Genomic DNA, 24,366 nt, shown 5'->3' with positions numbered 1-24,366 from the left:
AGATAGGTTATGGTATTATGCGGTCGCCTTGTATGTGTGAATGTCAATTGTCATCGCATAAACAAGAATAAAGGCTTATGTGTAGGTCATATAGACTTTATCGCATATATCGCATGCGTTTTAGAACTAGAAGCCGTAGCATTTGCATTGAGAGATGATTTGCTATTGTATTTGTGTTGCTTGATCGCATCAGTGCAATCATAAAAGAGAAGAAGCCTTTCACCCCGAAGCTCTATAAATACCGAAGGCAACCTTCAGTGAAGTAGTTTGTCTAGTTTGAGAGTTAGATAATTTTTCCTTAGATAGAAGTAGCCTTGTTCTTAGTTTTTTTCTTTTACTTAAAAGGCGGAGCGAGAGAAGGGAAGAGATGCTGGAAGATCGCTTTGGTCAGCATGAGAGAGAACCCAGAAGGCGTGGAAAAACAGAGAGAGGGTCGACTCTCGCGAGAGTGAGATTGAACAGAGTAGAGAAAAACAGTGTAAAAGCCTTGGGAAGCAAGAGATTGCTACCAGGCTTTTTATTTTTATTTCGCATTGTCATTCTGTATTTCAATTCTATATTTATAAAATGGAACTTGCTTATCTACATCTGTTCACTCTCTTAAAAGCATGCATGAGTAGCTAAATCTATCCAATGGGTTGAGAAGAACTTAGCTAACATGACCTAGGATCTTCATCGCATGCGATTATCTTGTCTTATGTTGCACCCAACACCCCTTTAGAGCTACTCGAGAGAGAGTCTAAAGAAAGAACCTAAGACTTGAGAGAACTAGGTTAGAATCTAGACTCGAGAGCAAGATTAAATCTGCATAAATAAGAGATAGGGAATTAGAGATAAGCTCTGTTTGCCAACATGCATCGCATGCACCCTAGAGATAGGTTATGGTATTATGCGGTCGCCTTGTATGTGTGAATGTCAATTATCATCGCATAAACAAGAATAGAGGTTTATGTGTAAGTCCTATAGACTTTATCGCATATATCGCATGCGTTTTTTAATTAGAAGCCGTAGCATTTGCGTTGAGAGATGATTTGCTATTGTATGTGTGTTGCATGATCGCATCAATGCAATCATAAGAGAGAATAAGCCTTTCACCCTGAAACTCTATAAATACCGAAGGCAACCTTCAGTGAAGTAGTTCGGCTAGTTTGTCTAGTTCGAGAGTTAGATAATTTTCCCTTAGATAGAAGTAGCCTTGTTCTTAGTTTTTTTCTCTTTTTACTTAGAAGGCGAAGCGAGAGAAGGGAAGAGACGTCGGAAGATCGTTCTGGTTAGCTCGAGAGAGAACCCAAAAGGCGTGGAAAAGCAGAGAGAGGGCCGACTCTCGCGAGAGTGAGATTATCTTTTGAACAAAGTAGAGAAGAACGGTGTAAAAGCCTTGGGAAGCAAAAGATTGCTACCAGGCTCTTTATTCTTATTCCACATTGTTATTCTATATCTATAAAATGGAACTTACTTATCTACATCTATTCACTCTCTTACAAGCACGCATGAGTAGCTAAATTTATTGAATGGATTGAGAAGAACTTAGCTAACATGACCTAGGATCTTCATTGCATGCGATTATCTTGTCTTATGTTGCGCCTAACACCCCTTTAGAAAACCTAAGACTTAAGAGAGCTAGGTTAGAATCTAGACTCGAGAGAGCGAGATTAGATCTGTATAAGCAAGAGATAGGGACTTAGAGATAAGCTCTGTTTGCCAACATGCATCACATGCACCCTAGAGATAAGTTATGGTATTATGCGGTCACCTTGTATGTGTGAATGTCAATTGTCATTGCATAAACAAGAATAGAGGCTTATGTGTAGGTCCTATAGACTTTATCGCATATATTGCATGCGTTTTAGAACTAGAAGCTGTAGTATTTGCGTTGCGAGATGATTTGCTATTGTATATGTGTTGCATGATCGCATAACATGAATGCAATCCTAGGAAGTGTTAGCTGAACCCCTTCTCAACCCGTTCCCCGCATATTCATCGCATCTTCCGTATTATCAACTCTTGTCTTAACTCCACCACATACTTTTTATACCGCAAACAATAAATCAACCAATCATTGATTTACTTGTTACCGCAAAGTGATCTTAAAAATTATTACCGCATACTGTTTTTCTTAGTCCTTGAGTTCGACCCTAGACTTACCAGGAAACTCGGTAGGATTTATACTTGGATTCTGCTGAGAAAACTTGTTGCACAACACATTCCCATCACCGTAATTCATTTAATTAATTTCATCGCATAAAATAACGCATCAAGTTTTTAGCGTGCTCCGTACAGCACCCGCCTTCCGTGATCGTCTAAGTGACTACGATGCTGCGAAGCACCATCGCCTAAGTGATCACTTAGCTAGCGTCTTCGTATCGTATATGAAAGATCGCATAGGTAGTAACTAAGCGATGAAGCTTGTTACTATACGATCGTCTAGCATGCACCTTCTACTAAACGACGAGCATCGCATGCTCCCACTATGATCGCCTACCTCTAGCGCCTACACGATCACGCAACCAAGGCCATGCGATATGGTAAACGATTTTACCCCATCGCTTAACATTAGCTAAATGATCGATTAGAAAAATACTACACCTATTGTTCTAGAAAAAAAAAAACTAAGCGATTGCTTAGTAAAATCCCTACGATCGTTTACCTGAGGCTACACGATCCGGCCAATGTGGAATAAGAATAAAGAAGCCTGGTAGAACCCACCAGAACTGCAAAATGCGTTCAATTCATCACGAACAACTCGAAGAACTCAAACTTTTCGAATTACAGACTCGATTGCAAAGTTGATTTCGCCCAAAAAACACAGGGGCCCTTATAATTAACACTTTATAATACCGAAAACTTTAACAAAAAGGCAATCAAACCAAAATGTTCATCAAAAATCATCCACAAATGCAGAAAACGGTTAACCAAAAATGCAGAAACCCATCAACGACTGCAAAATGCGTTCAATTCAGATCTGTAATTTGGAATATCAGAGAACCTGGCTCTGATACCAATTGAAGGAAATTGGAACTCGAGATTTTCACGAGCAGCGAAACAAGACTATTCCAAATTACAATCATTGAATTAACATAACATTTACAGTCGACTCCAAACATAAACGGTATGCAAATAATATAGAAATGACAGAATGTACAATACAAATGAACAGACATCAAACTCTAACGCACATATATAAATGCGTCTCCATGCTCTGTTGTGCGACTTTTGATCGAACAACAGCAACCACAAGCGCTCGATCTACACGACTGCAACACAGCACGAACACTTCACGCTCTCCTCAACGATCTTCTCGTCACCGAAACTCCTCCCCAACATGAACGACCTCCAAAAAACCTCAATGGTGTCAAGTTGAGTCTGACACCACCAATAAAGTGACCTTGGTATTCTCAGTGTGAGAATCCAGAGGGTGGGCTTTGTTCGAACTTGGTATGAGGCAGACGAACGAAGGAAACAACGATCACGTACACGACTGGGCAAGTGGGAGATGGTTGAGACCTATCGTATAGGGCTATGCCCAATCGTTTAGATAAAGCTATGCGATCGTTTAGCAAAAGCTATGTGATCGTTTAGTCTATCGTTTAGATCGGTCTGTCGCCTACAGACTCTACACGATTGTTTACCTTGGGCCAACGATCGTTTAGTAAAGCTATGCGATCGTTTAGTAAATACTGCACGAATTTTTAGCTCGCACCTGCACGATAGTTTAGCTCGCCCAGTCGTCGTTTAGTAAATCTAAATTTACTTGACGACTTCGTGAGTTTCTTTTGCCGAGAGAGAAAACTCAAAATCCTTATCTTTTCAATCGTTTGTAAAAAAACTTATTTTCAAAATAGAAAACCACTTTCCTTTTAAACTCACGGTTACCATGATCCTATAACCACCCACTACTTTGGTTATTTAAAAGAAAAAGTATTAATTATCCAATAATTAATATTATTATAAATATAAATGATAACCCACTTATCATACTATATTTATAACTATAGTTTTAATATTTCATCTCATGAATCATATAAACCATAGTTCTTTTTCTATTCCATAGTACTTAATGTAAATCTCATTTACATCAATCTTCCACTAGATGTATCTCATACATCATACCGATTATATCATATATAATCAAAATATCTCTTGTCAGTTTGAACATTTCAAATCAATATCAAGAACTGATCCTCAATAGAATCCAAGCTACCAAGGGGACCTCATGGACCTATAGCTCTGAAGCTCCAACGGTACGTAAATAACTGACTAAACTCTTTAGTCACGGGATCCACCATTCGTTAATTGTCATACACTTCACTAAAGACCGACAGCTAAACTCTTCTTACTACAGATATATTATGTGTCCATCTTAACCAATCAGCAGTGCGACAACCCTTCACAGATCCCTCGTAAGTATAGTTGGGCCAATAACCGTTATGCCCCTGTAGTTACATCTATCTCCTTAAGTACCACTAATCTCTTTAATGAACATAAGTCATAGTCCTACTATAACTGAATCTTCTCTTCCAAAGAGAAATTGTGGCCACTATGTTCAAGCCCCGGAATCAGCCCTTAAGGGAACAATCTCTCTACTTATACCTACTTCGGGAAAGAAATGAATTCCATCTTGTGGATTGAGTTCCCAACTCCTAGATCAGACAAGTCTCTAAAAAGGTAGGCATGTTGAGTTGGCAATCTAGCCACTCTCACTCATACTAATCAAAGAACCGCCCTCAAAGGCAGGAGTTCCCAAAACACTTAGGATTGAGGTCGTGTCACTTATGGTCATTTAGGTGAGATGCAAGTCTCTAGTATCAACGGTGTTATATACAGAGTCTAGTCATCTCGTGGTCCAGGTCTTATACAAACTCTTTGTATAGGACACCCCCGCTCCACGTCTCCACATGAATGGTTAGGATCTACCATTTGTAGTAGTTTACAACACTTGCAAACCTCTACAAAGCGGGTCGTATCCATAGTGTCACCAAGATCAAGTATCCCACTTTAATCCTTATACTACAGACCGATTTAGGTTATCACTTGAAGTATGATCCACTTGTATATTACATATACATGCTTAAGTTCACATAAGATAACCAAGGAGCTTTGTTTATTGGATATGAGTAAATGCCGGAATTAAATAACACTTACTTTATTCATTGAACAATGTGTATCTTTACAAACAACGAGACTCGGGGAGAATTAGGACACCAATCCCAACAAAGATATCAATTTTCGATAGAACATTTACAACTGGTATATGTGACTTAGTTATGTTCTTTGCATCCATAAATACATCTAGTAACTGATTTGCTATATTTTACAAATGAATCGCTTTCTAAACTTCAAGTTTATATTAATCTGTACGGGGTTCTAAATGAGACAATAACGATGCACTCCATGTAATTTCTTTTTCCAACTTCTTAATTCCTCCCCCTAATGTTGGAAAAAAATTGTCGCATTAAAATGACAATCAACAAATTATGCAGTAAATAGGTCACCCATTGGGGATTTAAGAAATGTAATAATTGATGGAGAATCAAATCCAACATATATTTCTAACCTCCTTTGTCCATCTTAGTACGTAGTGTTAGAGTAATTAGAATATATACTACATATCCAAAAATTCTCATATGGGAAATATCTAGCTCATGGCCATAAGCTAATTGTAATGGTGAGTATTTATGATAAGCTATTGATCTAATACTAACAAGTGATGCAACATGCAAAATAGTATGACCCCATACAGATGTAGGAAGCTTAACTCTCTAAGCAATGATCGAGCAATTAACTGCAGACGTTTTATAAATGATTCTACCAAATCATTTTGTGTATGAACATGAGCTATAAGATAATCAACACTTATTCCAATTGATATACAATAATTATCAAAAGCTTGGGATGTAAATTCACCAGCATTATCAAGACAAATGGTCTTAATTATATAATCAGAAACTTATGTTCTTAACTTAATTATTTAAGCAAGTAATCTTGCAAATGCAAGGTTTTGACTTGATAATAAGCATGTGTGTGACTATCCACTATATGTGTCTATTAATACCGTAAAATATCTAAATAGTCCACTTGATGGATTAATAAGTACACATATATCATCATGAATTCGTTTTAAAAATGCATGTGATTCAGTCCCCACTTTAGCTGGTGATGGTCAAATGATTAATTTGTCTTGAGAGCAAGCATCACGTGATAATTCATTAAATGGAAGAATCTTCTGACTCTTCAATGGATGTCCATGTTAATTTTCAATAATTCTTCTTATCATTATAGATCTTGGATGATCCAATCAGTCATGCCAAATTGTAAATATGTCTGGATTTATGAACTTCAGGTTCCTTGTTGCATATGTTTCAATTACTCGTATATGAGTATAGTATAATCTAGAAGATAAAGCAGACAACTTTTTCAGTATACATTTTTTTATGTGAGACAGTAGATATAATATAAAGATACTCCATATTAATTTTACTACCAATCTCAGTATAATTTGCATCATATATCTTTAAAATTTAGTAGATTTCTCTTTGATTGACTAGAGAATATCCATTGTCTATCGTAAATTTTGTTCCTCTAGGTAAAAGAATATTTGTTTTTTCAAATCCTTCAATTAAGTTTGCAGAACCTGATATTGCATTAACTTTTGTTTCTAGTATTATCAATTTAGAAAATTCTTTTCAACTTGTAAGTATTGTGCGCGTAGTTGCACAATCTGACAAACATATATCTCCATTACTCATTTCTTAGTCACTTAACATGTGAAAATTCATCCCCTTCACTAAACAAAATAATTACATAAGAGAAACAAAATTTGGAATATTAAAAATTCAATCTTAGCTAAAAATAACATGAAGGATAAATTCTTAAAAAAAACATTAATATTGGATACTCTCAAAATCGAAAAGAAAAATACTTGTTATGTCATCAATTGTGCAAATTTTCTCTTTAGGAAATTCGAAAAAGTCTGACACATTCAAATTTGTCATATTAGATGGGTCAAATATATCATCGTCCTATTACGCAAATCTTGCTTCCACATTTTTCATTTTTCTTAAATTCTTATCTTGTGGAGTTTTTCCTTTATAATCACCATTCCATGTGGTTCTCTTTGAAATTTGGATGATTTCAACCACAAAAAGAATAGTTAGTTCTTCCTCGACTATGACCACAACCTCGACCATGATTATTGAAACTTACAACATTCACTTCAGAGAATGGTGTTGTTCTAGTTAATCAAGATTCATGATTTTTCATTATTTTTCATCCACGATTATTAGAATTCACAACATTCACTTCAATGAATGATATTGTTCCAGTTGGTTGAGATTCATGATTTTTCATTAGTAACTCATTATTTTGTTCAACTATGAGAAGACATGCAATCAGTTCATAATACTTCTAAATTTTTTCTTTTTATATTGCTACTGTAGATGCATATTCGAGTCATGAAAGATAGAAAATGTTTTCTCTAACATATTTGCATCAATAACTTTCTCTTCGCATAACAACAATTATGAACTAATTTTAAACAATGCGGACTTGTAGGCACTCATTGATTTGGAATCTTGGAGCCTCAAGTGCATCCATTCATAACAAGTTTTAGAAAGAATAATTGATTTCCGATGATCATATTTTTATGGCATACAAGTGTATTTCGGCATCAAGCACCCATGACAAATAGCCATTACCATTAATGTCAAAAGTTATGAATTCCAATTTGTCATGGTAACACTATCAGAAAAAATTGTATTTATATTAGAAATTTAATATATACTAAACATGCAAAACAACATTTAGTTTATTAATTATAACGAATAGGGAAAAACGACATACCTTTAGGACCTACCTTTAGTAGGAGAAATAACAGCTTGTGCTGATAACATGTTGTGAAACTGTGAGAAAATTAGGCACAACGAAAACACAAATATCGATAAAATATAATATAATACAAACAATTAAATATATAAAGTAACTAAAATAAAATAAAATTATATGAAGAAAATCATGAATTTTTTTCTTTGAATTTGCATCTCTACAAAATCCACAAATGATCACTATTTATAATAAATTTGGCAACTAAGATGTAACATTACATGGATACTAAACATTTGTAGTCATAGATAAATGAGGAACATGTACAAAAACACATGGAGACATGAAGGATAACACACTTGTTCTTGTAGAACACATGGACATTTACTGTAATATTTATAATATAATACAATGGTTTAAAATTTCGATAGTAAACCATGATAAATTTAAAAGTTCAAAAATTGAAACAGAACTAGTTTAAGTGGATGTTTGAGATTGATTTTAAAATTGTTAAATTCACTTTTGTCAAGCTCAAAAATCACTTCCTAACATGTTTTCAATAACTCAAAATTAATTTAGTATTTAATTTTACATTTTTAAATGTAATATTTTTTTTAATTACAATTGAGGGTAGAGGATTCGACCGACCGACCTCGTAATTATTAGCACGTTCATACGTCAATTGAACTATGCTCGCTTTCGCTTTAAAATACAATGTTTACTTCATGAAATTTAGTTTTAAATCATTAAAATATATTTCATAATAATTTTAACCATTTAAAAATTGAGAAATTTTTACATATAAAAAATGTCAAACTACTTATAAAAATAATAAAAAAAAATATTGATAGACACCGACTTATATAAGATATCGCTTAAAAATCATTCTCAAACCTACTCTAAAATTTAAAAATCGAAACAAACTAAAAAAAGAACAAAATTTGAAAAAATGTGTAAATTCATAAATTTAGAGTATAAATTAATAATTTCGTTTAAATTACGGACTAAAAAAATAGGACTCGAGGGACATTTAAGAAAGTTGGAGCAATTTATGGAATTTCCATTTCTCTCCCGGCCATGGTCTTCAAACCGAAGCAGTGATAAGATAAGCCCCAAAATCAACTCTGTCCTCTCTTCTTCTTCCCCAAACCTCTCAGATTCCGCCATGGAAGCTTCTCTTCTAAGCTTTACCTCCTTCACGCCCCCTTCTTCTTCTTCTTCTCAAATTCTAACCCTAAACAGACCCACAAACCCATTTTCCTTCTCTCCCCCTCGCCATTCCACCAATCAAACCCGCCATTATCGCGGTCTCATGGTCGCCGCCGCCATTTCCCGCACTAAGAAAGAAGAAACCGTTGAAACAGTCAAACAACAGCTCGAAGACTGCTATCTATTGGCTGGAATCAAGTACAAAGGCTTCACCGTCAAGCAATTTCAAGAACTCCGTCGATCTCTTCCCGAAACCTCAAAGCTCATTGTCGCTAAAAACACGCTCGTTCTTAAAGCGATTGAAGGGACCTCTTGGGAAGCTCTAAAGCCCTGTATGAAGGGCATGAATGTATGGTTATTTGTCCACTCCGAGGAAATTCCGGCTGCAATTAAGCCTTATAGGGATTTCCAGAAGGAGAAGAAGCTCGAGGATAATGATTTCACTGGAGCGGTTTTCGAGGGGAAATATTACGGGCCGGATGAATTCAAGGCGTTAGAGACAATGCCGTCGAGAGCGGAGGTTTATGCCAAAATGTTGGGTCTGTTGCAGGCTCCGGCGTCCAGCTTGGTCGGAACGATACAGGCTCCGGCGAGGGAATTGTTGATGGTTTTGAAAGCCTATGTGCAGAAATTGGAGGAGCAAGGCGGCGGCAGTGGCGGCGGGCAGTAATGTACATAGAAGAAGAGCTTCCATTGTTAGCTGTAAGTTAATATGAGACCCCCCTTCTGAATTAGCTGCCTACAGCATAATGTATGATTGGTTTCCATTGTTAGCTGTAAGTTAATATTAAAAGTTGTTGTCAGGAGAAATAGACACTCTATGAGAAATGAGCATTGTAGAATTGGTGTAAAGTTGAAATTCTTTCTAAGCTGTTGATTTTTGACAAGCTTGATGATCAATTTATATTTTTTGCATGTAGGTTTTCAACATAGGGAAAAGATTTTAAGAGTTTATGATTGAGATGCCGAGACACCGTTGAGTAACAATTTGGTTTTTGAAAATTGTGTTCATTTTCTCCAAGTTCTTTACATAGTTTACACCTCTACTAGGAAAATAAACATTTGAAATCATAGTCAAAATTCTAAGAAAACAGCAAGTTTCTAAAAACTTGTTTTTCCTTTTATGGAAATAGTAGAATTTTATTGATGAGATGAAATAGCAAAAGAAGAAATCCTATCCGGTGGATTACAAAAAAAAACTTCTCTGATTGTTTGTGATATTAGTGAGACCGTAACTACAAAAACAGAAGGCTTAATTTACACCAAGAGAAATAAAGGTACTGGAGGCAAGAAAGGTTTGATAGTCTTGTTCCTTATCTGTGAAAATACAAGAGTTTTGCTCAAGCTAAGCCCCCGCTTAAATTTCAGCCAAAGAGTCTTCTCCATTTTGAATGGATAACCATTGAGCAAGAGAGAGAATGTCCCTAAGGTGCAAAGGGAAGGCAATTTGCCAACCAAATTCACCAAATATGAAATCCCAGAAAAACTTAGCTTGCTTGCTCCCAAAAAAAAAAAAAAAAAAAGATGTAAAAGCTACTTTTCCGTTCAAAACTTAGCTTGAATTTTGAAAGCAATTCTAAAAAGAAGATAATGGAACAAGGAAAGCCATAAATGGTTATCCAACTAGGCATTAGATGTTTGGTTTTATTTAGATAGCTCTTAACGTTTCATTGTAAAACTATGTGTTCCAACTTTCTGTTCTACTGCAACTGCTCTTGGACTTACCTGATAATGGTGCTAGGCTGCTAGTTTCTATTGTTTGTCTGTTTAATGGCTGTTTGTTTCAGTTGTAGTGAGTTTGAAGTTACTTTCTAATGTAAACTTTGGGAGTGAAACATTTTTTTCTTCTTTTTATAAGCATTTTGAAGTGTTTTTGGAAATTCCAAAATCACTCTGTTGTATGTAACCAAACATCGTGAAAATTTTGAGTTTTTCTAATTAGCTAAAAATGCACTATTCATCATTCCAAATATTCAAAACCCATCTGAAACCTGAGTTAAGACCTTTAACAAAGATTTCAAAGAATTGCTGCAATGGCTTGAAAAGAGGCATTCAAATGCTGGTTAGAAAACCAACTGAATTGTAGCCTCTCTGTCTATGAAATAACTTAGCCACACAGCCCTCAACTTGAAGTTGTTGACTTTTAGTTCAATTTGTGTGTTTGGCGACCATATTAGAGAAGCTTGACCAGACAGGCATGTGTGGAAAATAAGTTCTTAGAATTTCAGGTCTTGCCTCCAAAGTAGAGAACCACCTTAAAAGCTGTCCTGACTTTCAATTATTGGTTCGCTTGTTTGATTTATTTTATGTATGTTTGTTCGATAGCGTTGTTCCATGTTGTACATTTGGTTACACGTAAGTGAGTCCTTTGTAGGACTTCTAGCATATATTTGTTGCTGTACTACACAATGTTGATATTAGAGGCCTTTTGAAAGAGAGTTTTCTGTGTTCGAGTGACCTATAAAGGCTTATAGTAGCATTGAAGCTACCCTGATTTTAGAAGGAAGGAATTCCTTGCTTGCTAATTAAAAATCATCTCTTTAAACAAAAAGAGAAAAAAGAACAGTTATTTAAACATATTTTCGTCGAAAAGTAGCTTCTCTGATTAATTCTAACCTTGACTTTTTAGCTTCGATTACTTTGACTTCCCTTTGCAGTTTTGTGAAAATCTTGATATGCTATCTGGTTTAGTAAACAAAACTAAAACGATAGAATTCATGGCAGATATATAGATATGAATGAGAATTCATGGCAGATATAACACATTCAGTTGTTACTGGAGCAGGGAAGTAACAGAGGTGGTGCTTAGACGCCGGATTCCCTCTGTCGACCTGCTTACTTTCTTTCCCATCGAACTTTTTCGATCTATTGAAAAGTTTTGAGTTTCGAAGCTGGTAGACTTCGGAGATGTTTGGGTCATAGGATAGACTTGTGTAGTCTAGATTCTAGAGTTAAAGAAACTAAGTCTGTGTTTGGTATATGGTTGTGTGCTTGGTGGTTGTACTTGTCCCAAGGGACAAGTTTATTAGGCCTACATAGAATAACTTACAGCTTATGAAACCTTTATACTAAATATTGATATTTTAACATTCTTGGTTTTTTTTTTCTTCTTCTTCTTTGAAAGGACTTTCTTGAATGTTTGGACTACTGCGGAATATGAAAATAATTGTGCAAAGGTAGAGAGAAAAATAGGGATTTATGACTTAAAAAGGAAGTTACTAATGTATTAACTAGTTGAATTATGTTCAAATTGAATTTTTTGATCAAAAAACGAGTAGATATCTCACCCGTGCTAGACTTATGTTAGGCATGTTTTCTTTAAATGTCCAAACAATTCAAAGGGCTACTTCTATTACCACACAATCTTTTGTCATAACGTGAACTTTATAATAATGCTTCCAACGGGAATGAGTTAACAAATGTTTGTACTTAGAAAAGAAATAGCATAGTTTCCTAATTTAATTTTGGTTAAAATATCATTTTAAAAAATACCATTTTTGGTCCCTTTGCTTTAAAATTTGTTCAATTTTAGTTTATGTTTTCTATGGTCTTATTTTAGTTACTGTACTTTCAATAGATCTTAAATTTAATCTCTTAAAATTAATTTTTATCGAAATTATTTAAATAATAATAATAATAAGTTTTATAAAAAAAAATCAACAATAAACTATCAATGAAGATTAAATTTAAGAATTATTGAAGTACGTGAATTAAAATTAAATAAATATCGTATAAAGATTAAAATAATATTTTAACATTGAATTTTTATAATAATGCTTTCCAAGGGATGAGATTATAATTTATTATTAAAACACGAGGCCTTATTATATAATTATTTGGTTCTTTGTGTTTGAAACTTGTTTTTCCCATTAAATCTTTAAATAGATTTTCATCCTTTCTAAACAAACATGTGGATTTTTAGTCCATTTTTTAATAAAAACAAGTCTTTTTTAAAATTGTTTTAAACAATAATGAAAAAAAAAAAACAAATTAATTTTTAAAAACTAAATACTAAAAATTGCATAGTTATGGAAGTAAGTGGGTTATTTGGGTTAATGGGCTATTGGGATGAAGAAGAAGTGAAGAACTTAAGAATTTTAGCTTGGTGTATCCCCTTCACGTATCTTGAAGGGGATACACATATCCGAAATTAAAAAAAAAAATCAGATACTTCATTTCACGTATCTAACACGTATCTGGACGTATTAGTATCAGATACGGATCTGATACCGATTCTCTGCACCTTTTGAAATATATGTGCTTCATAAGTTATCACACGAGTGCAAATACGTAAATATTGACGATTAGATTAAATAAATGCACTTTTTTTTTTCTTTTTTTTTTCTTTTTCTTTTTCTTTTGAAAAAAAAAGAAAGATTAAATAAATGTACTAAAGAAAATACGTAACTTTGAATTTCTTCTCTCTTATTATTAAATAATAAAATTGTACGATTTCGGAGTTGAAACAATGAATTATTCAAAATAAGATAATTGTTTTAAATTGTCAAACTATGGATAATATTTTCAAGTATATCAAAATGTCACTTTCTATTAGTGACAAATCATGATAGACTATCGTAGTCTATCACTAATATATAGTGACATTTTGCTGTATTTATAAATAAATTGATTCATTTTTTTATTTGAAAACCGTCCAAATATTAATCATAGTTATAATAATTTAATTTGTGGTATGTCTAATGATTTAAGAAATCTAGAGTTGTTTTGTCGACAATTCTGTTTTATGTTTTTCTAATTTACCAAATTCAATAAATATGTTCTTGATCACTAATAAGTAATAACGTATCTATACAACTCTATTTTTATTAACTCTCTTTCACATCTTAAATTTTAGATTATCTACTCAACATGCCTTTCATGTTTTTTTTTAGTTGGTACATTTGAACCAATATCAATTCTCTTCCTTGACCGATTTTTTTTTTTTTTTTTTTGCTAATATTAACCCTTTTAAAAATTACAATATGATATAATATGTTTTTATTAGCATATAAGAGTGAAAGTTCAAAAGAATAAGTACAAATATCAATTTATATCCCTAAATTTTGGATTGTATCAATTTAAATCATGAATTTTGGAAGTTGTATCAATTTAAACTCCGAACGTTCATAAGCGTATCCAAATAAAACATAATAGAGGTCTAAATTGATACAACTATTAATTCGGGGTCTAAATTGATATAACCCTCAAAACTCAAGGTTTAAATTGAACACCTAAAATTCAAAAATATAAATTAATATTTGTTCTAAAATTAATTATATGGATTAGGACGAAGAAAGTAAGTTTATATATATGAATGAAAGAGACATAATTGAAAAGGAGAAGGAAGAAGAAGAAGATATAGCTTATTGTGTTATTAATTATCAACCACATATGATTAATAAATAATTGACGACATAAATGTGACAGCGTGGGCATATTGTACACTACTCATACAAATATGGTAAAATAAAAAGAGTTGGACGACTTCAACAAGTTTTTCCCATAAAATCTACTTTCTCAAAATTTAGGAACTTATTTTAAATTAAAAAAATCATACTGTACTAAATTTTAAGTTAACACATCTAACTCTCTATATTTTCAAATATCATGGTTTAGTTTTCGTATTTTCAATAAATATTAACTTTAATTATTTAAAATTATTTTTATTGAAATTGGTCATTTAAAAGTACATCAACTAAAAGTGAACGAATTTCAAAATGTGGGTTAAAATAAAGTATTTTAACCTAATTAACAATGTGTAAGTCTAGGAAATCATTGATTTTTTAGTTGATAATAATTATTTTTATAACGAAGTATAAAATATCATTTTAGTCTCTCTACTTTCTAATGTTAATTTTAGTTATTCTACTTTCAATAAATCTTAAATTTGCTTAAATTTAATTCCCACTACTAGTTTATTGTAGATTTTTTTTATCACTTTTTATTTTTTATTAGCATGTTCACAATAAATTTTGAAAATATATTCACATTCACATATTGTGATTTTTACATGAAATTTATTATAATTATAAATCAATTTCGATAAAAAAAAAATTGAATGACTAAATTTAAGCTTTATCGAGAGTATAAAGACTAAAACTGATACAGAGAATAAAATTGAACAAACTTCAAAATATAGAGACCAAAATGATATTCTAACCTACATTGTATTATACATTTATTCACTTATCTATGTAATTCATTTTCTTTTGGAAATTATACTTCAATTGTATCAACATCAAAATAAAACATTAGGAGAAAAAAAAATTTAATTCATGCTCCTAAATTTTAGGATAATTATTTTAAATGGTAAAATTATTAAAACTATTTTTAAGTATAGTAAAATGTCATTGTTTATCAACAATCGACTTCGATAGACTGGAATAAACACCTATCACGGATACTGATAACTATCTATTGCATTCTATTACGATTTTTACCATGGATAGATAGTAAATTTTTGCTATAATTATATACAAATTAGTTTATTTTTATTTATTTGAAAACAATCCTAAACTTTACCGACTTAATAAATTAAAACCGAAATTAATAATTATATCCATTATAATCCTAAACTTTCTTAAAGAAATCTATTAAAACCATTTGCTAGAATTCAGTTTTTAAATTGCCAACGTATAATTCTTACATTTATATGAGACTTCTTTTAACGTAGGAACTAACATATAATTAAATAGATTGAAGTACCCTTACCAAATGTTTCCTACATACTCTAGGTTCGAATGGTTTCTCTGCTATTTTCTTCTAGACTTACTGGGATATTGTAGGTAATAAAATGGTGGAGAACTATTTGGATATCTTAAATAACAAGAAGAGTATAAAGGACTGAAACTCTATCAACGTTGTTTTAATTCCTAAAGTTCAAAATCCTTGTACGTCCTATTAATCTTTGTAATATCACATACAAACTGGTTTCTAAGACAATTACTAATAGATTAAAAACTATTCTGAATGAGATTATCTCGGAATATCTATCTACTTTTATTCTCGGTAGGTCCATTTTGGACAATATTATGATGCGTCATGAAATTCTTCATTTTATTAACAAACGTGGAAATGATGGCGTTGCTGCTTTAAAATTAGATTTTAGCAAAGCTTATGATAGAGTAGAATGGTCTTACTTAAATGCTATGATGATTCATTTAGGGTTTGACAATAGTCTAATTCTTTTAATCATCAATTGTATTTCTACAGCCAAATTCTCTATCTCAATGAATGGCAAGAACTCAGGTTGTATCTATCCTTCTAGGGGTCTCCGACAAGGGGATATCTTTTATCTCCATATCTCTTTTAATAGCTTTTGAAGGTTTTTCTCTTTTTTTCTCTTTTTTTTTTTTTTTTTTTTTTTTTTTCAAGCTAATCATCCTTTGGGTTCCATTTCAGGTATTGCTGTTCATAAGTCAAGCCTAAAGATTTCCTATCTATTGTTCATGGATGAAAACCTTGTTTTTTTTTTTGCAAAGCTTCGAAACTGGACTATTTTACTTTAAAATACATCTTTTAGAAATTTGAAGAAGCATCAAGTGCTAAGATTAATTTCTCTAAAATCACCATGGTCTTTTCTCTCAATGTGGAGATTGAAAAGATGAAACTTCTTAGTATCATCCTTGGTGAGTGTAGAGTCCAAAACCTTGGGAGTTATATGCATCTCCCTTCATCCTTATCCAAAAACAGAAGTAAGGATTTCAATTTCATTATAGAGAAGATTTGGAAAGTTATGCAGGGTTGGAAGTTTTCTTTCTTCTCTTCTGTAGGTAAGGAAATCCTTATTAAAAGTGTTGGCCAGGTAGTCCTTCTTATGGTACGAGCCTCTTCAACTTTCCAAAGAGAATTTGTGTGGATATCACAAGGATCTTTGCTCGATTTTGGTGGGGTTCGACTGTCAAGAAGAGAAAAATTCATTGGTTGAAACGGTCTGATTTGTGTCTACCAAAGGCACTAGGAAGGTTGAATTTTAAAGGCCTAGAAGCCTTTAATAGAGCTCTAGTTGCGAAGCAAGCTTGGAAGTTTCTCTTTGATCCAAGATCTCTAGTATCATATTTTTTTAAGAAGTATCTATTTTAGGGATTATAGCATCTTAGAGACAAAGCATGAAAGAAATCTTCCTTTTTTGTGGAAATGTTTAATGTGGGGCTATTCTTTTTTATGGAAGGAATTATATTTTGTTTGGCTAATGAAAAATGTATTAAGATGTTCGATGATCCTTGGATCTCTAAGGAGTCATTGTTTAAATCAATGTGTATAAATAATAAGTTCAAATCTGCTTTGGTTTCTGATTTCATTACCTAGTCGAGTCAAAGGGATATGGCTATATTTAAGGAGGCTACTTAAGAAGCAGATATTGATATCATCATCAGAATTCCTATCAATTTGAATGCTAAAGATAGAATTTATTGATATTTTGGCAAATATGATCTTTACTATGTTAAGTCTAGTTATAAGTACTTCCAACGATTAGGGTTGTGTTTTTGTTCTATAAGTGAAAATTTTAGCGAGTTGGTATGGAAAAACTTATAGAAGCTCAATGTCCCTACCAAAATTAAATTGTTTGTTTGGAAGGCTTTAAAAAATATCATCCCTACAAGAGTTAATCTTCGTAACAAAGGACTCACTATTTTGCCAATTTGTCCTGTTTTCCAGAACGAATCAAAATCATTAGATCATAATTTTTTCACTTGTAGAAGAGCTATGATGATTTGGGAATTAATTATGATTAATCATCTGTTTGAGGAGAATTTTAGTGATAGCTTCCTTGATAGATGGTTTGCACTACAACATTTTTGCTCCTTAAAAAATATGGAACTAATTGCTATATCATGTTGGGCTATGTGGAATGATAGAGATGCAATTATCAATGATGGAAATATAATCCTAGTAGAAGTGAAAAGTAGATGGATAAGAGATTACCATGAGCAATTTATTAGAGGATCTTTTCGAAAAGAAATGACCTAGGGCAGTAAACTCAAGCTTCACACGACATGCAAGGGGAACTGGACTCCTCCTTCTCAAGGGTCATTTTCTCTTAACGTTGATGTTGCATGGACCGTAAACCTTGCTTCTACAGGTTTGAGAGTTGCTATACGAAGCTATGATGGTTTGATAATTACGTTACTTTCAAAGAATCTAGTCATGAATTTTACTCCCCCGATTGCTGAACTCCTTGTGATAATTGAAGGCTTGAAATTGGCTCAACCGCTTGGAATTTCTAACCTTTAGGTTGACTCAGACTGTATTCTAGCTGTAAATCTCATTAACAAAGGTCATGCGACTTTGAACAAGATCGAGAGCTGTGTCGATGAAGTATTGTCGTTGAAGAAGGGCTTTAATTGTATTTCTTTTATCTATGTAAATAGATTGTGTAATTGGCTAACTAATACTTTAATTAAAGAAGCTAGGGCCAATAGTCAGTATTGCTGATTTGGATATCATTCATTTTTAGCTCATGAAGTAGTATAAAATTCTTCCCATTCAAAAAAGAAAAATAAATAATAAATAGTAACAATGACATAATTGAGCGGTAGCAACAACTTTCCGTGAGTGGTTTTTCTAAATATCTTCTTCTGCCATTTCATTTGTTTATTTAGGAAAATCCGCGTGGTAATTATCTTTTGCTACTTAGTAGACTTTTGAGAGAAATAATGTTATTTTTGATCATTTGAGTTATTAGAATGGTGTAAATAGATTTTTATTTTCCTAAAAAACCTATTTTAGTCTATATATTTTAAAATTTTACTTAATTTTAATATTTATATTATAAAAAAGTCCAATTTTAATCCGTATATTTTTAATAAATCTTAAATTTATCTCTAATACTAATTCATTATTGGTTTTAAATTTTTTTTATTGTTTTGTAACATTTTTACTCTAAATTTTAGAAACATACTTCTTACCTGATAATTATGATTGTTATTTAACAGATTTTGATAAAAAATTGATAAATTAAATTTAAGATTTATTAAAATACAAAGATTAAAATTGCACAAACTCTATAACCAAAGTATTATCTTAACTCAAATTTAGGTCGCAAGGACTACAACAAAAAATTAAAATACAATTGAGGGACCAAAAGTAAAAAGATAATTACACATTTGCACCATGTGAAAATCGAGAAAATAGGATTTTTCTTAATTGAAAAAGAAATAAAGCCACCGTTCGCAAAAATAAACTTTCTTCTAGTTCTAACCGAACTTGGTTCGAAGCGCAAAGCCAAACACACTAATTTTTTCTCTTCGCAACTCCCAAATCTGCACCGTCCACCCATGGCGGCGCTCAACCGCTTCGCCGGACCGAGGGCGCCGGCGACTTTCTCTTCTTCCATGTTTAGCTATTATGCTCTGTGGAAGACCTTTTCTTTTTCTTCTTCTTCTTCTTTGAGTTCTGAAGTTGACCTCAAATCGACTCTGCTGAGTCGGAGTTCATCTTCGCGGCCTGATCTTCCGACGAATAGGAATGTGCAGTGGGTTTTTCTGGGATGTCCTGGTGTTGGGAAAGGGACTTATGCATCTCGACTCTCCAGTTTGCTAGGTGTTCCTCATATCGCCACCGGTGATCTCGTCCGTGAGGAGCTTTCCTCCTCTGGTCCTCTTGCTTCTCAGGTTTTTTGGTTTTTTTTTTTTTGGGTTTACTTTGTTGAGAATTGAGAAATGTTCTGTTCAATTTGATCTCAGTTTTGACTGTTTTGAAGTGGATATGTGCGTTTAGTTTCTTTGCGTAATTGAAAAATAGAAATGAAAATCATTGAGAGATCGAATTGACTGTGATTTATGAAATGAAACCGGTTTTTCATTAGTGAAATGATCTTTGAAATAGTGATTCAGTTATTGACTTGAAATTGTGATCATGAATTTATTTGCTTTTGGAAACCAAAGGAATTTTAAATTTCTGTTCCTGAAAGAAGATTGAAATTCATGAGGGTTACGAAGTATCAGGCTTCTTCTTCTTCTTCTTCTTTCTCTTGGGTACTGTCTGATTCCCATTCTGAAGCATTGAACCAAGCCAAATGAACTTTTCAAGCGATCACTTCCAGGAATTGAACTGAAGTGATCTTTTGGCATTTCTCGTAAATTCATGACACATTCTATGCATGTAAGAATTTTGTCGCCTACAATGGCTTTTGTTTATACATGCGTGAATCTGGATTTGAAGTGTCATTTCTGTATGATCCCACTTTCTTTTTAAGTGAATCATTAATTTAATGCTATATAACTCCTATAGTTATGAAAAATCCACATCTTAACTAATTGGAATGATTAAACGAAGTCTTTTGTTTTGCACATTGATAAATGGAAGCGAATTTGATCAGAATGACTATGATCACTTAGAAGGAGATAATGTATTGCCTTCAATTTGAAGCAATGTCTTCTTGTTTTCCTTTTCTTCAAACCCTTTTATTCATACCTCAAACTTTCGCAGCTTGCAGAGATTGTTAGTCAAGGAAAATTGGTTTCAGATGAAATTATATTTGATTTATTATCCAAACGTCTTCAAGCTGGTGAAGCTAAGGGTGAATCTGGCTTTATTCTTGATGGTTTCCCTCGGACTATTAGACAAGCGGTGAGATCTTTGTTGTATAAAGAAATTTTCTTTGCTTCTTGACACCATGATACCTGTTGTATGGATGCTCAATTACAGAGTCTTGGTGAAAAAAAAAAAATCCTTGTCTTGATAATCTGCAAAAGGCATCAGGGGTTTCTATTTTCTGCAGTTCCCTTTGTAATATGGTCGATATGGTTAATGACTTTTTCTGGGACAAATGTGCTAATAATAGAACTGTTTTTTTTGTGTAACATGATGCTTGTTCTTTTAGGATGATTCATAAATCTTTGACATCCCCCTCATAAAATTCCTTTCTTATTCTGGTGGCAAAAGTTGGTCTTTTTTTTTTGTTGGGGGGGTTAGCCATTCATACGTCTTGTATCTCATAGTTTCCTTTTGTTTCTCAGGAAATATTGGAAGGGGTCACTGATATTGATTTGGTGGTTAATCTAAAACTGCGAGAAGAAGCACTGCTCGCAAAATGCCTGGGCAGGAGAATATGCAGCGAGTGTGGAGGAAATTACAACATTTCTTGTATTGACATCAAGGATAAGGAAGGCAGACCTGAATTGTACATGGCTCCCCTTCTTCCTCCTCCCAACTGTGCATCTAAACTTATCACACGATCTGATGATACTGAAGCAGTTGTGAAGGAACGACTCCGAATATACAAAGAAACGGTATGAGTTCAGTACAAGAAAATTTGGTGGCATGAATTAAATGATGCAGATCCAGCTTTGAATTAAAGCAAGAGCTCTTTGATGGTTTCTTACATTTTTTTAAAATATTAATCATGATGAATACAAACTTAGGGGGTAATTGGCCCAAGGTGGAGTTATAAACTCCACTCCTTGTTTGCTCCAAGGAGTACATGGGCCCACAACTAAAAAATATCAATTTTCAATTTTATGCTTTGTTAAGGGGCAACAGGAAGAATAGCTAAATCTAACTACCTCTACTTCAAAAAATAGCTAACCTCACTTTTGTCATACATGTAACTTCATAAAGAAGTTAAAGAATATGGTTGGTTCCTCTAATGCTTTCTTTTTACGTGGATGTTGTGTTTTGTTGTGTGCTACGTAATCATGTGTGTCAAAGCTCTATGCGAGTCAGTTGTTACTCTGGCCGAGCAACTGGCTGGTTACGTACAAACATGTCGACATCACATGGCTGATCCTAACTACGTTGTTCATCTTCACAATTTGATTTTGTTTTCAATCATGCTTATTAAGAATCGTTCTTGCAGAGCCAACCTGTCGAGGATTTCTACCGTAGTCGCGGGAAGCTATTAGAGTTTGATCTTCCTGGAGGGATTCCCGAATCCTGGCCAAAGTTGCTTCAAGCACTTAATCTAGAGGACCTCAACCACAAACAATCAGCTGCAGCCTAAAGTCTTGTTCTTTCTTGTATGGTAGTCAATATATCAAATATTCTTTGCATTTGAAAGTAAATGCATTATTCTTATTGCTTTTTCTTAGGTCAAGTTGGAGTAAATAAAATTGTAAGAACTGGGAAGTGGGAAACTCTTGTACTAATAATAGTTTTTCTACCAAGAGTTAGAATTTAGATTTGTAGAATTTAGAATTGTGTATATTTAATTGTGTGGGCAACTATTGTGATTGTGCTTCAGAGTCAATCTAGCATTCATAACAACTACCAACAGTAATGAAATCTCTTTCATTGATATTTTTATTGTGTTCAATTGAAATCTGCATAAAATGATTAAAATTACAGTTTCGATTCGAAGACCAAATTGAAAAATGAATATTAATTTTGAAGACGAAACCAAATTTAAACTTGAAAACTAAAACTATTGTTGTGAAATTGAGAACAACAGGACATGAATATGGAAAAAAAATATAATATAATAATAAAATAAAATAACTAAATTATGAAAATTTGATAATGTGAAATTTTAGTGAAAATTTTACGTGAATTTCTCAACCATGTTATTGTAATTAAAGCGGGGTGAGGGAATCGAACTTCAAACTACGAGGTTGATAGTATGAATATTATGCTAGTTGAGCTACACTCTTGTTGGCCAATGTGTGATTTTAAAATCCATCAAATGTCACTATTTATAAGTGTGAAACTCTTAGGTTTGAGAGAGAATCAGAATACTCTATTCATTCACCAAAGATATGAATATATACAAATTTACAAAGCATAGAAAAAGAAAAAATATAACAAAATATTTACAATAATGGAAAACCCTAATAATAAAACTATAACACTCCCCCTCAAGTTGAAACATATATGTTAATCCTGTCCAACTTGTTATATAGATAATCTATACGTGTTCCATTCAATGTTTTCGCGAAGATATCTCCTAATTATTCTCCAGTCTTCACATATTCTGTAGATACCAACACTTGTTGAATTTTCTCACTTACAAAAGGGCAATCAACTTCAATATGTTTAGTCCTTTCATGAAATACTGGATTAGACACAATATGAAGGGCTATTTGATTATCACATCACAACTCTGTCAATGTGGTGATTTCAAATCCCAATGCAACAAGAAGTTGATATATCCAAATCAATTTACATACAGACTGTGCCATTGCTCTATATTCTGATTCCGCACTTGAACATGACACCACATTTTGCTTCTTACTCTTTCAAGAAATCAAATTACTATAAACAAAAACACAATATCCTAAAGTTGATCTTTTGTCTTCTTTAGATCTTGCTCAATTGACGTCTGAGAAACATTCAATATTAGTATGACTGTAATCCTTATATAATAAATCACGCTCGGGAGCACCCTTCAAATAACACAGAATTTGTCCCAATGCAGCCCAATGATCAACCGTAGGGCATGACATGTATTGACTCACAATACTTACTGAATAGGCTATGTCGGGTCAAGTCACTGTAAGGTAATTAAGTATTCCCACTAACCTCCTATATTTTTCAGGATCTTTTAACAATTCTTCATTTTTTGTGAGCTGTAAGTTGGGCATCATTGGGGTACTTGATAACTTATAGAAATACAAGTTATTTATGCTACCTTATCTAGATATTGCGACCAAAATTTAGTAAATATGCACCTATTGTATGAAACTTAGCTTACTATTACAATAATTATAAATGTTTGCAATTACGCCTACTAACACCATAAAGATGGAAGTAAGCCGAATTTTACTCTGTTTTGCAGGAGACCAAGTCACCGCTTACACTCAAGGCTCACAGATAACTAATCAACGCATCTCTGTCACATTGCACCCGTCAATCAACAATGAAGAGACGATTACCGCAATGACGGCGCAATGCGACAGTCGGTCCAGAGCTGTGTTTCAACCGCATGAAGTAATAAAAAACAACACCGCATGCGAACCTAAAATTGAAAGATGCAGCTGAGCAACGCAAAAGCGGAGGATTGAGACACGTGTACAACTAACGGTTGTGCAGAATTGACGGTCTAATTGCATAACAAAAGGAATAATATCCCTCTATCTTCGGAATTACCATAACAATCAAGTGGGGACCACGAGTTCGGAGTCAAAGATCTGTACCTATAAAAACCCCATGGATTTCAGAGAAAAGGTATGCTACTGGATACGGGGTAAGTGCTACTAGATTATAGAGAAAAGGCTGAGCTGAGTGCTCAAGAGAAGAAATCCGGGAAGAAGACGAGATAAGGCCGAGAGGTGAATCTCAGATCTAACTGCCAAACACTCGATTGAAAGCTCTGTGTAAAGATCCCTGCTACCGGTGGAGCAAGCCTGAGAGGGAAGCTCTTCCTACCATCAAATCCATCTTATCCGGCAAGCAGATCTCCAT

At 33.3% G+C, this 24,366-nt stretch overlaps 2 protein-coding genes across 2 annotated transcripts; both read left to right on the top strand.

Moving 5' to 3' along the window:
- The first annotated feature begins 8,852 nt into the window (after positions 1-8,852).
- On the top strand, positions 8,853-10,177 carry LOC120082184 (50S ribosomal protein L10, chloroplastic). Its single transcript, XM_039037440.1, has 2 exons — positions 8,853-9,729; positions 9,948-10,177. The coding sequence occupies exon 1, from the start codon at positions 8,870-8,872 to the stop codon at positions 9,695-9,697; it is 828 nt and encodes a 275-aa protein (XP_038893368.1). The 5' UTR covers positions 8,853-8,869; the 3' UTR covers positions 9,698-9,729; positions 9,948-10,177.
- Positions 10,178-19,200: 9,023 nt separating this feature from the next.
- On the top strand, positions 19,201-22,246 carry LOC120080809 (probable adenylate kinase 6, chloroplastic). The gene is made up of 4 exons (XM_039035453.1): positions 19,201-19,640; positions 20,458-20,598; positions 20,988-21,260; positions 21,827-22,246. Exons 1-4 carry the CDS (start codon positions 19,305-19,307, stop codon positions 21,968-21,970), a joined length of 894 nt encoding a protein of 297 aa, XP_038891381.1. The 5' UTR covers positions 19,201-19,304; the 3' UTR covers positions 21,971-22,246.
- The last annotated feature ends 2,120 nt before the right edge of the window (positions 22,247-24,366 follow it).

This window comes from Benincasa hispida, chromosome 7 (genome assembly GCF_009727055.1).
Source record: "Benincasa hispida cultivar B227 chromosome 7, ASM972705v1, whole genome shotgun sequence".
Classification (NCBI taxonomy): Eukaryota; Viridiplantae; Streptophyta; class Magnoliopsida; order Cucurbitales; family Cucurbitaceae; genus Benincasa; species Benincasa hispida.
This window is presented reverse-complemented; position numbering and strand designations above follow the sequence as displayed.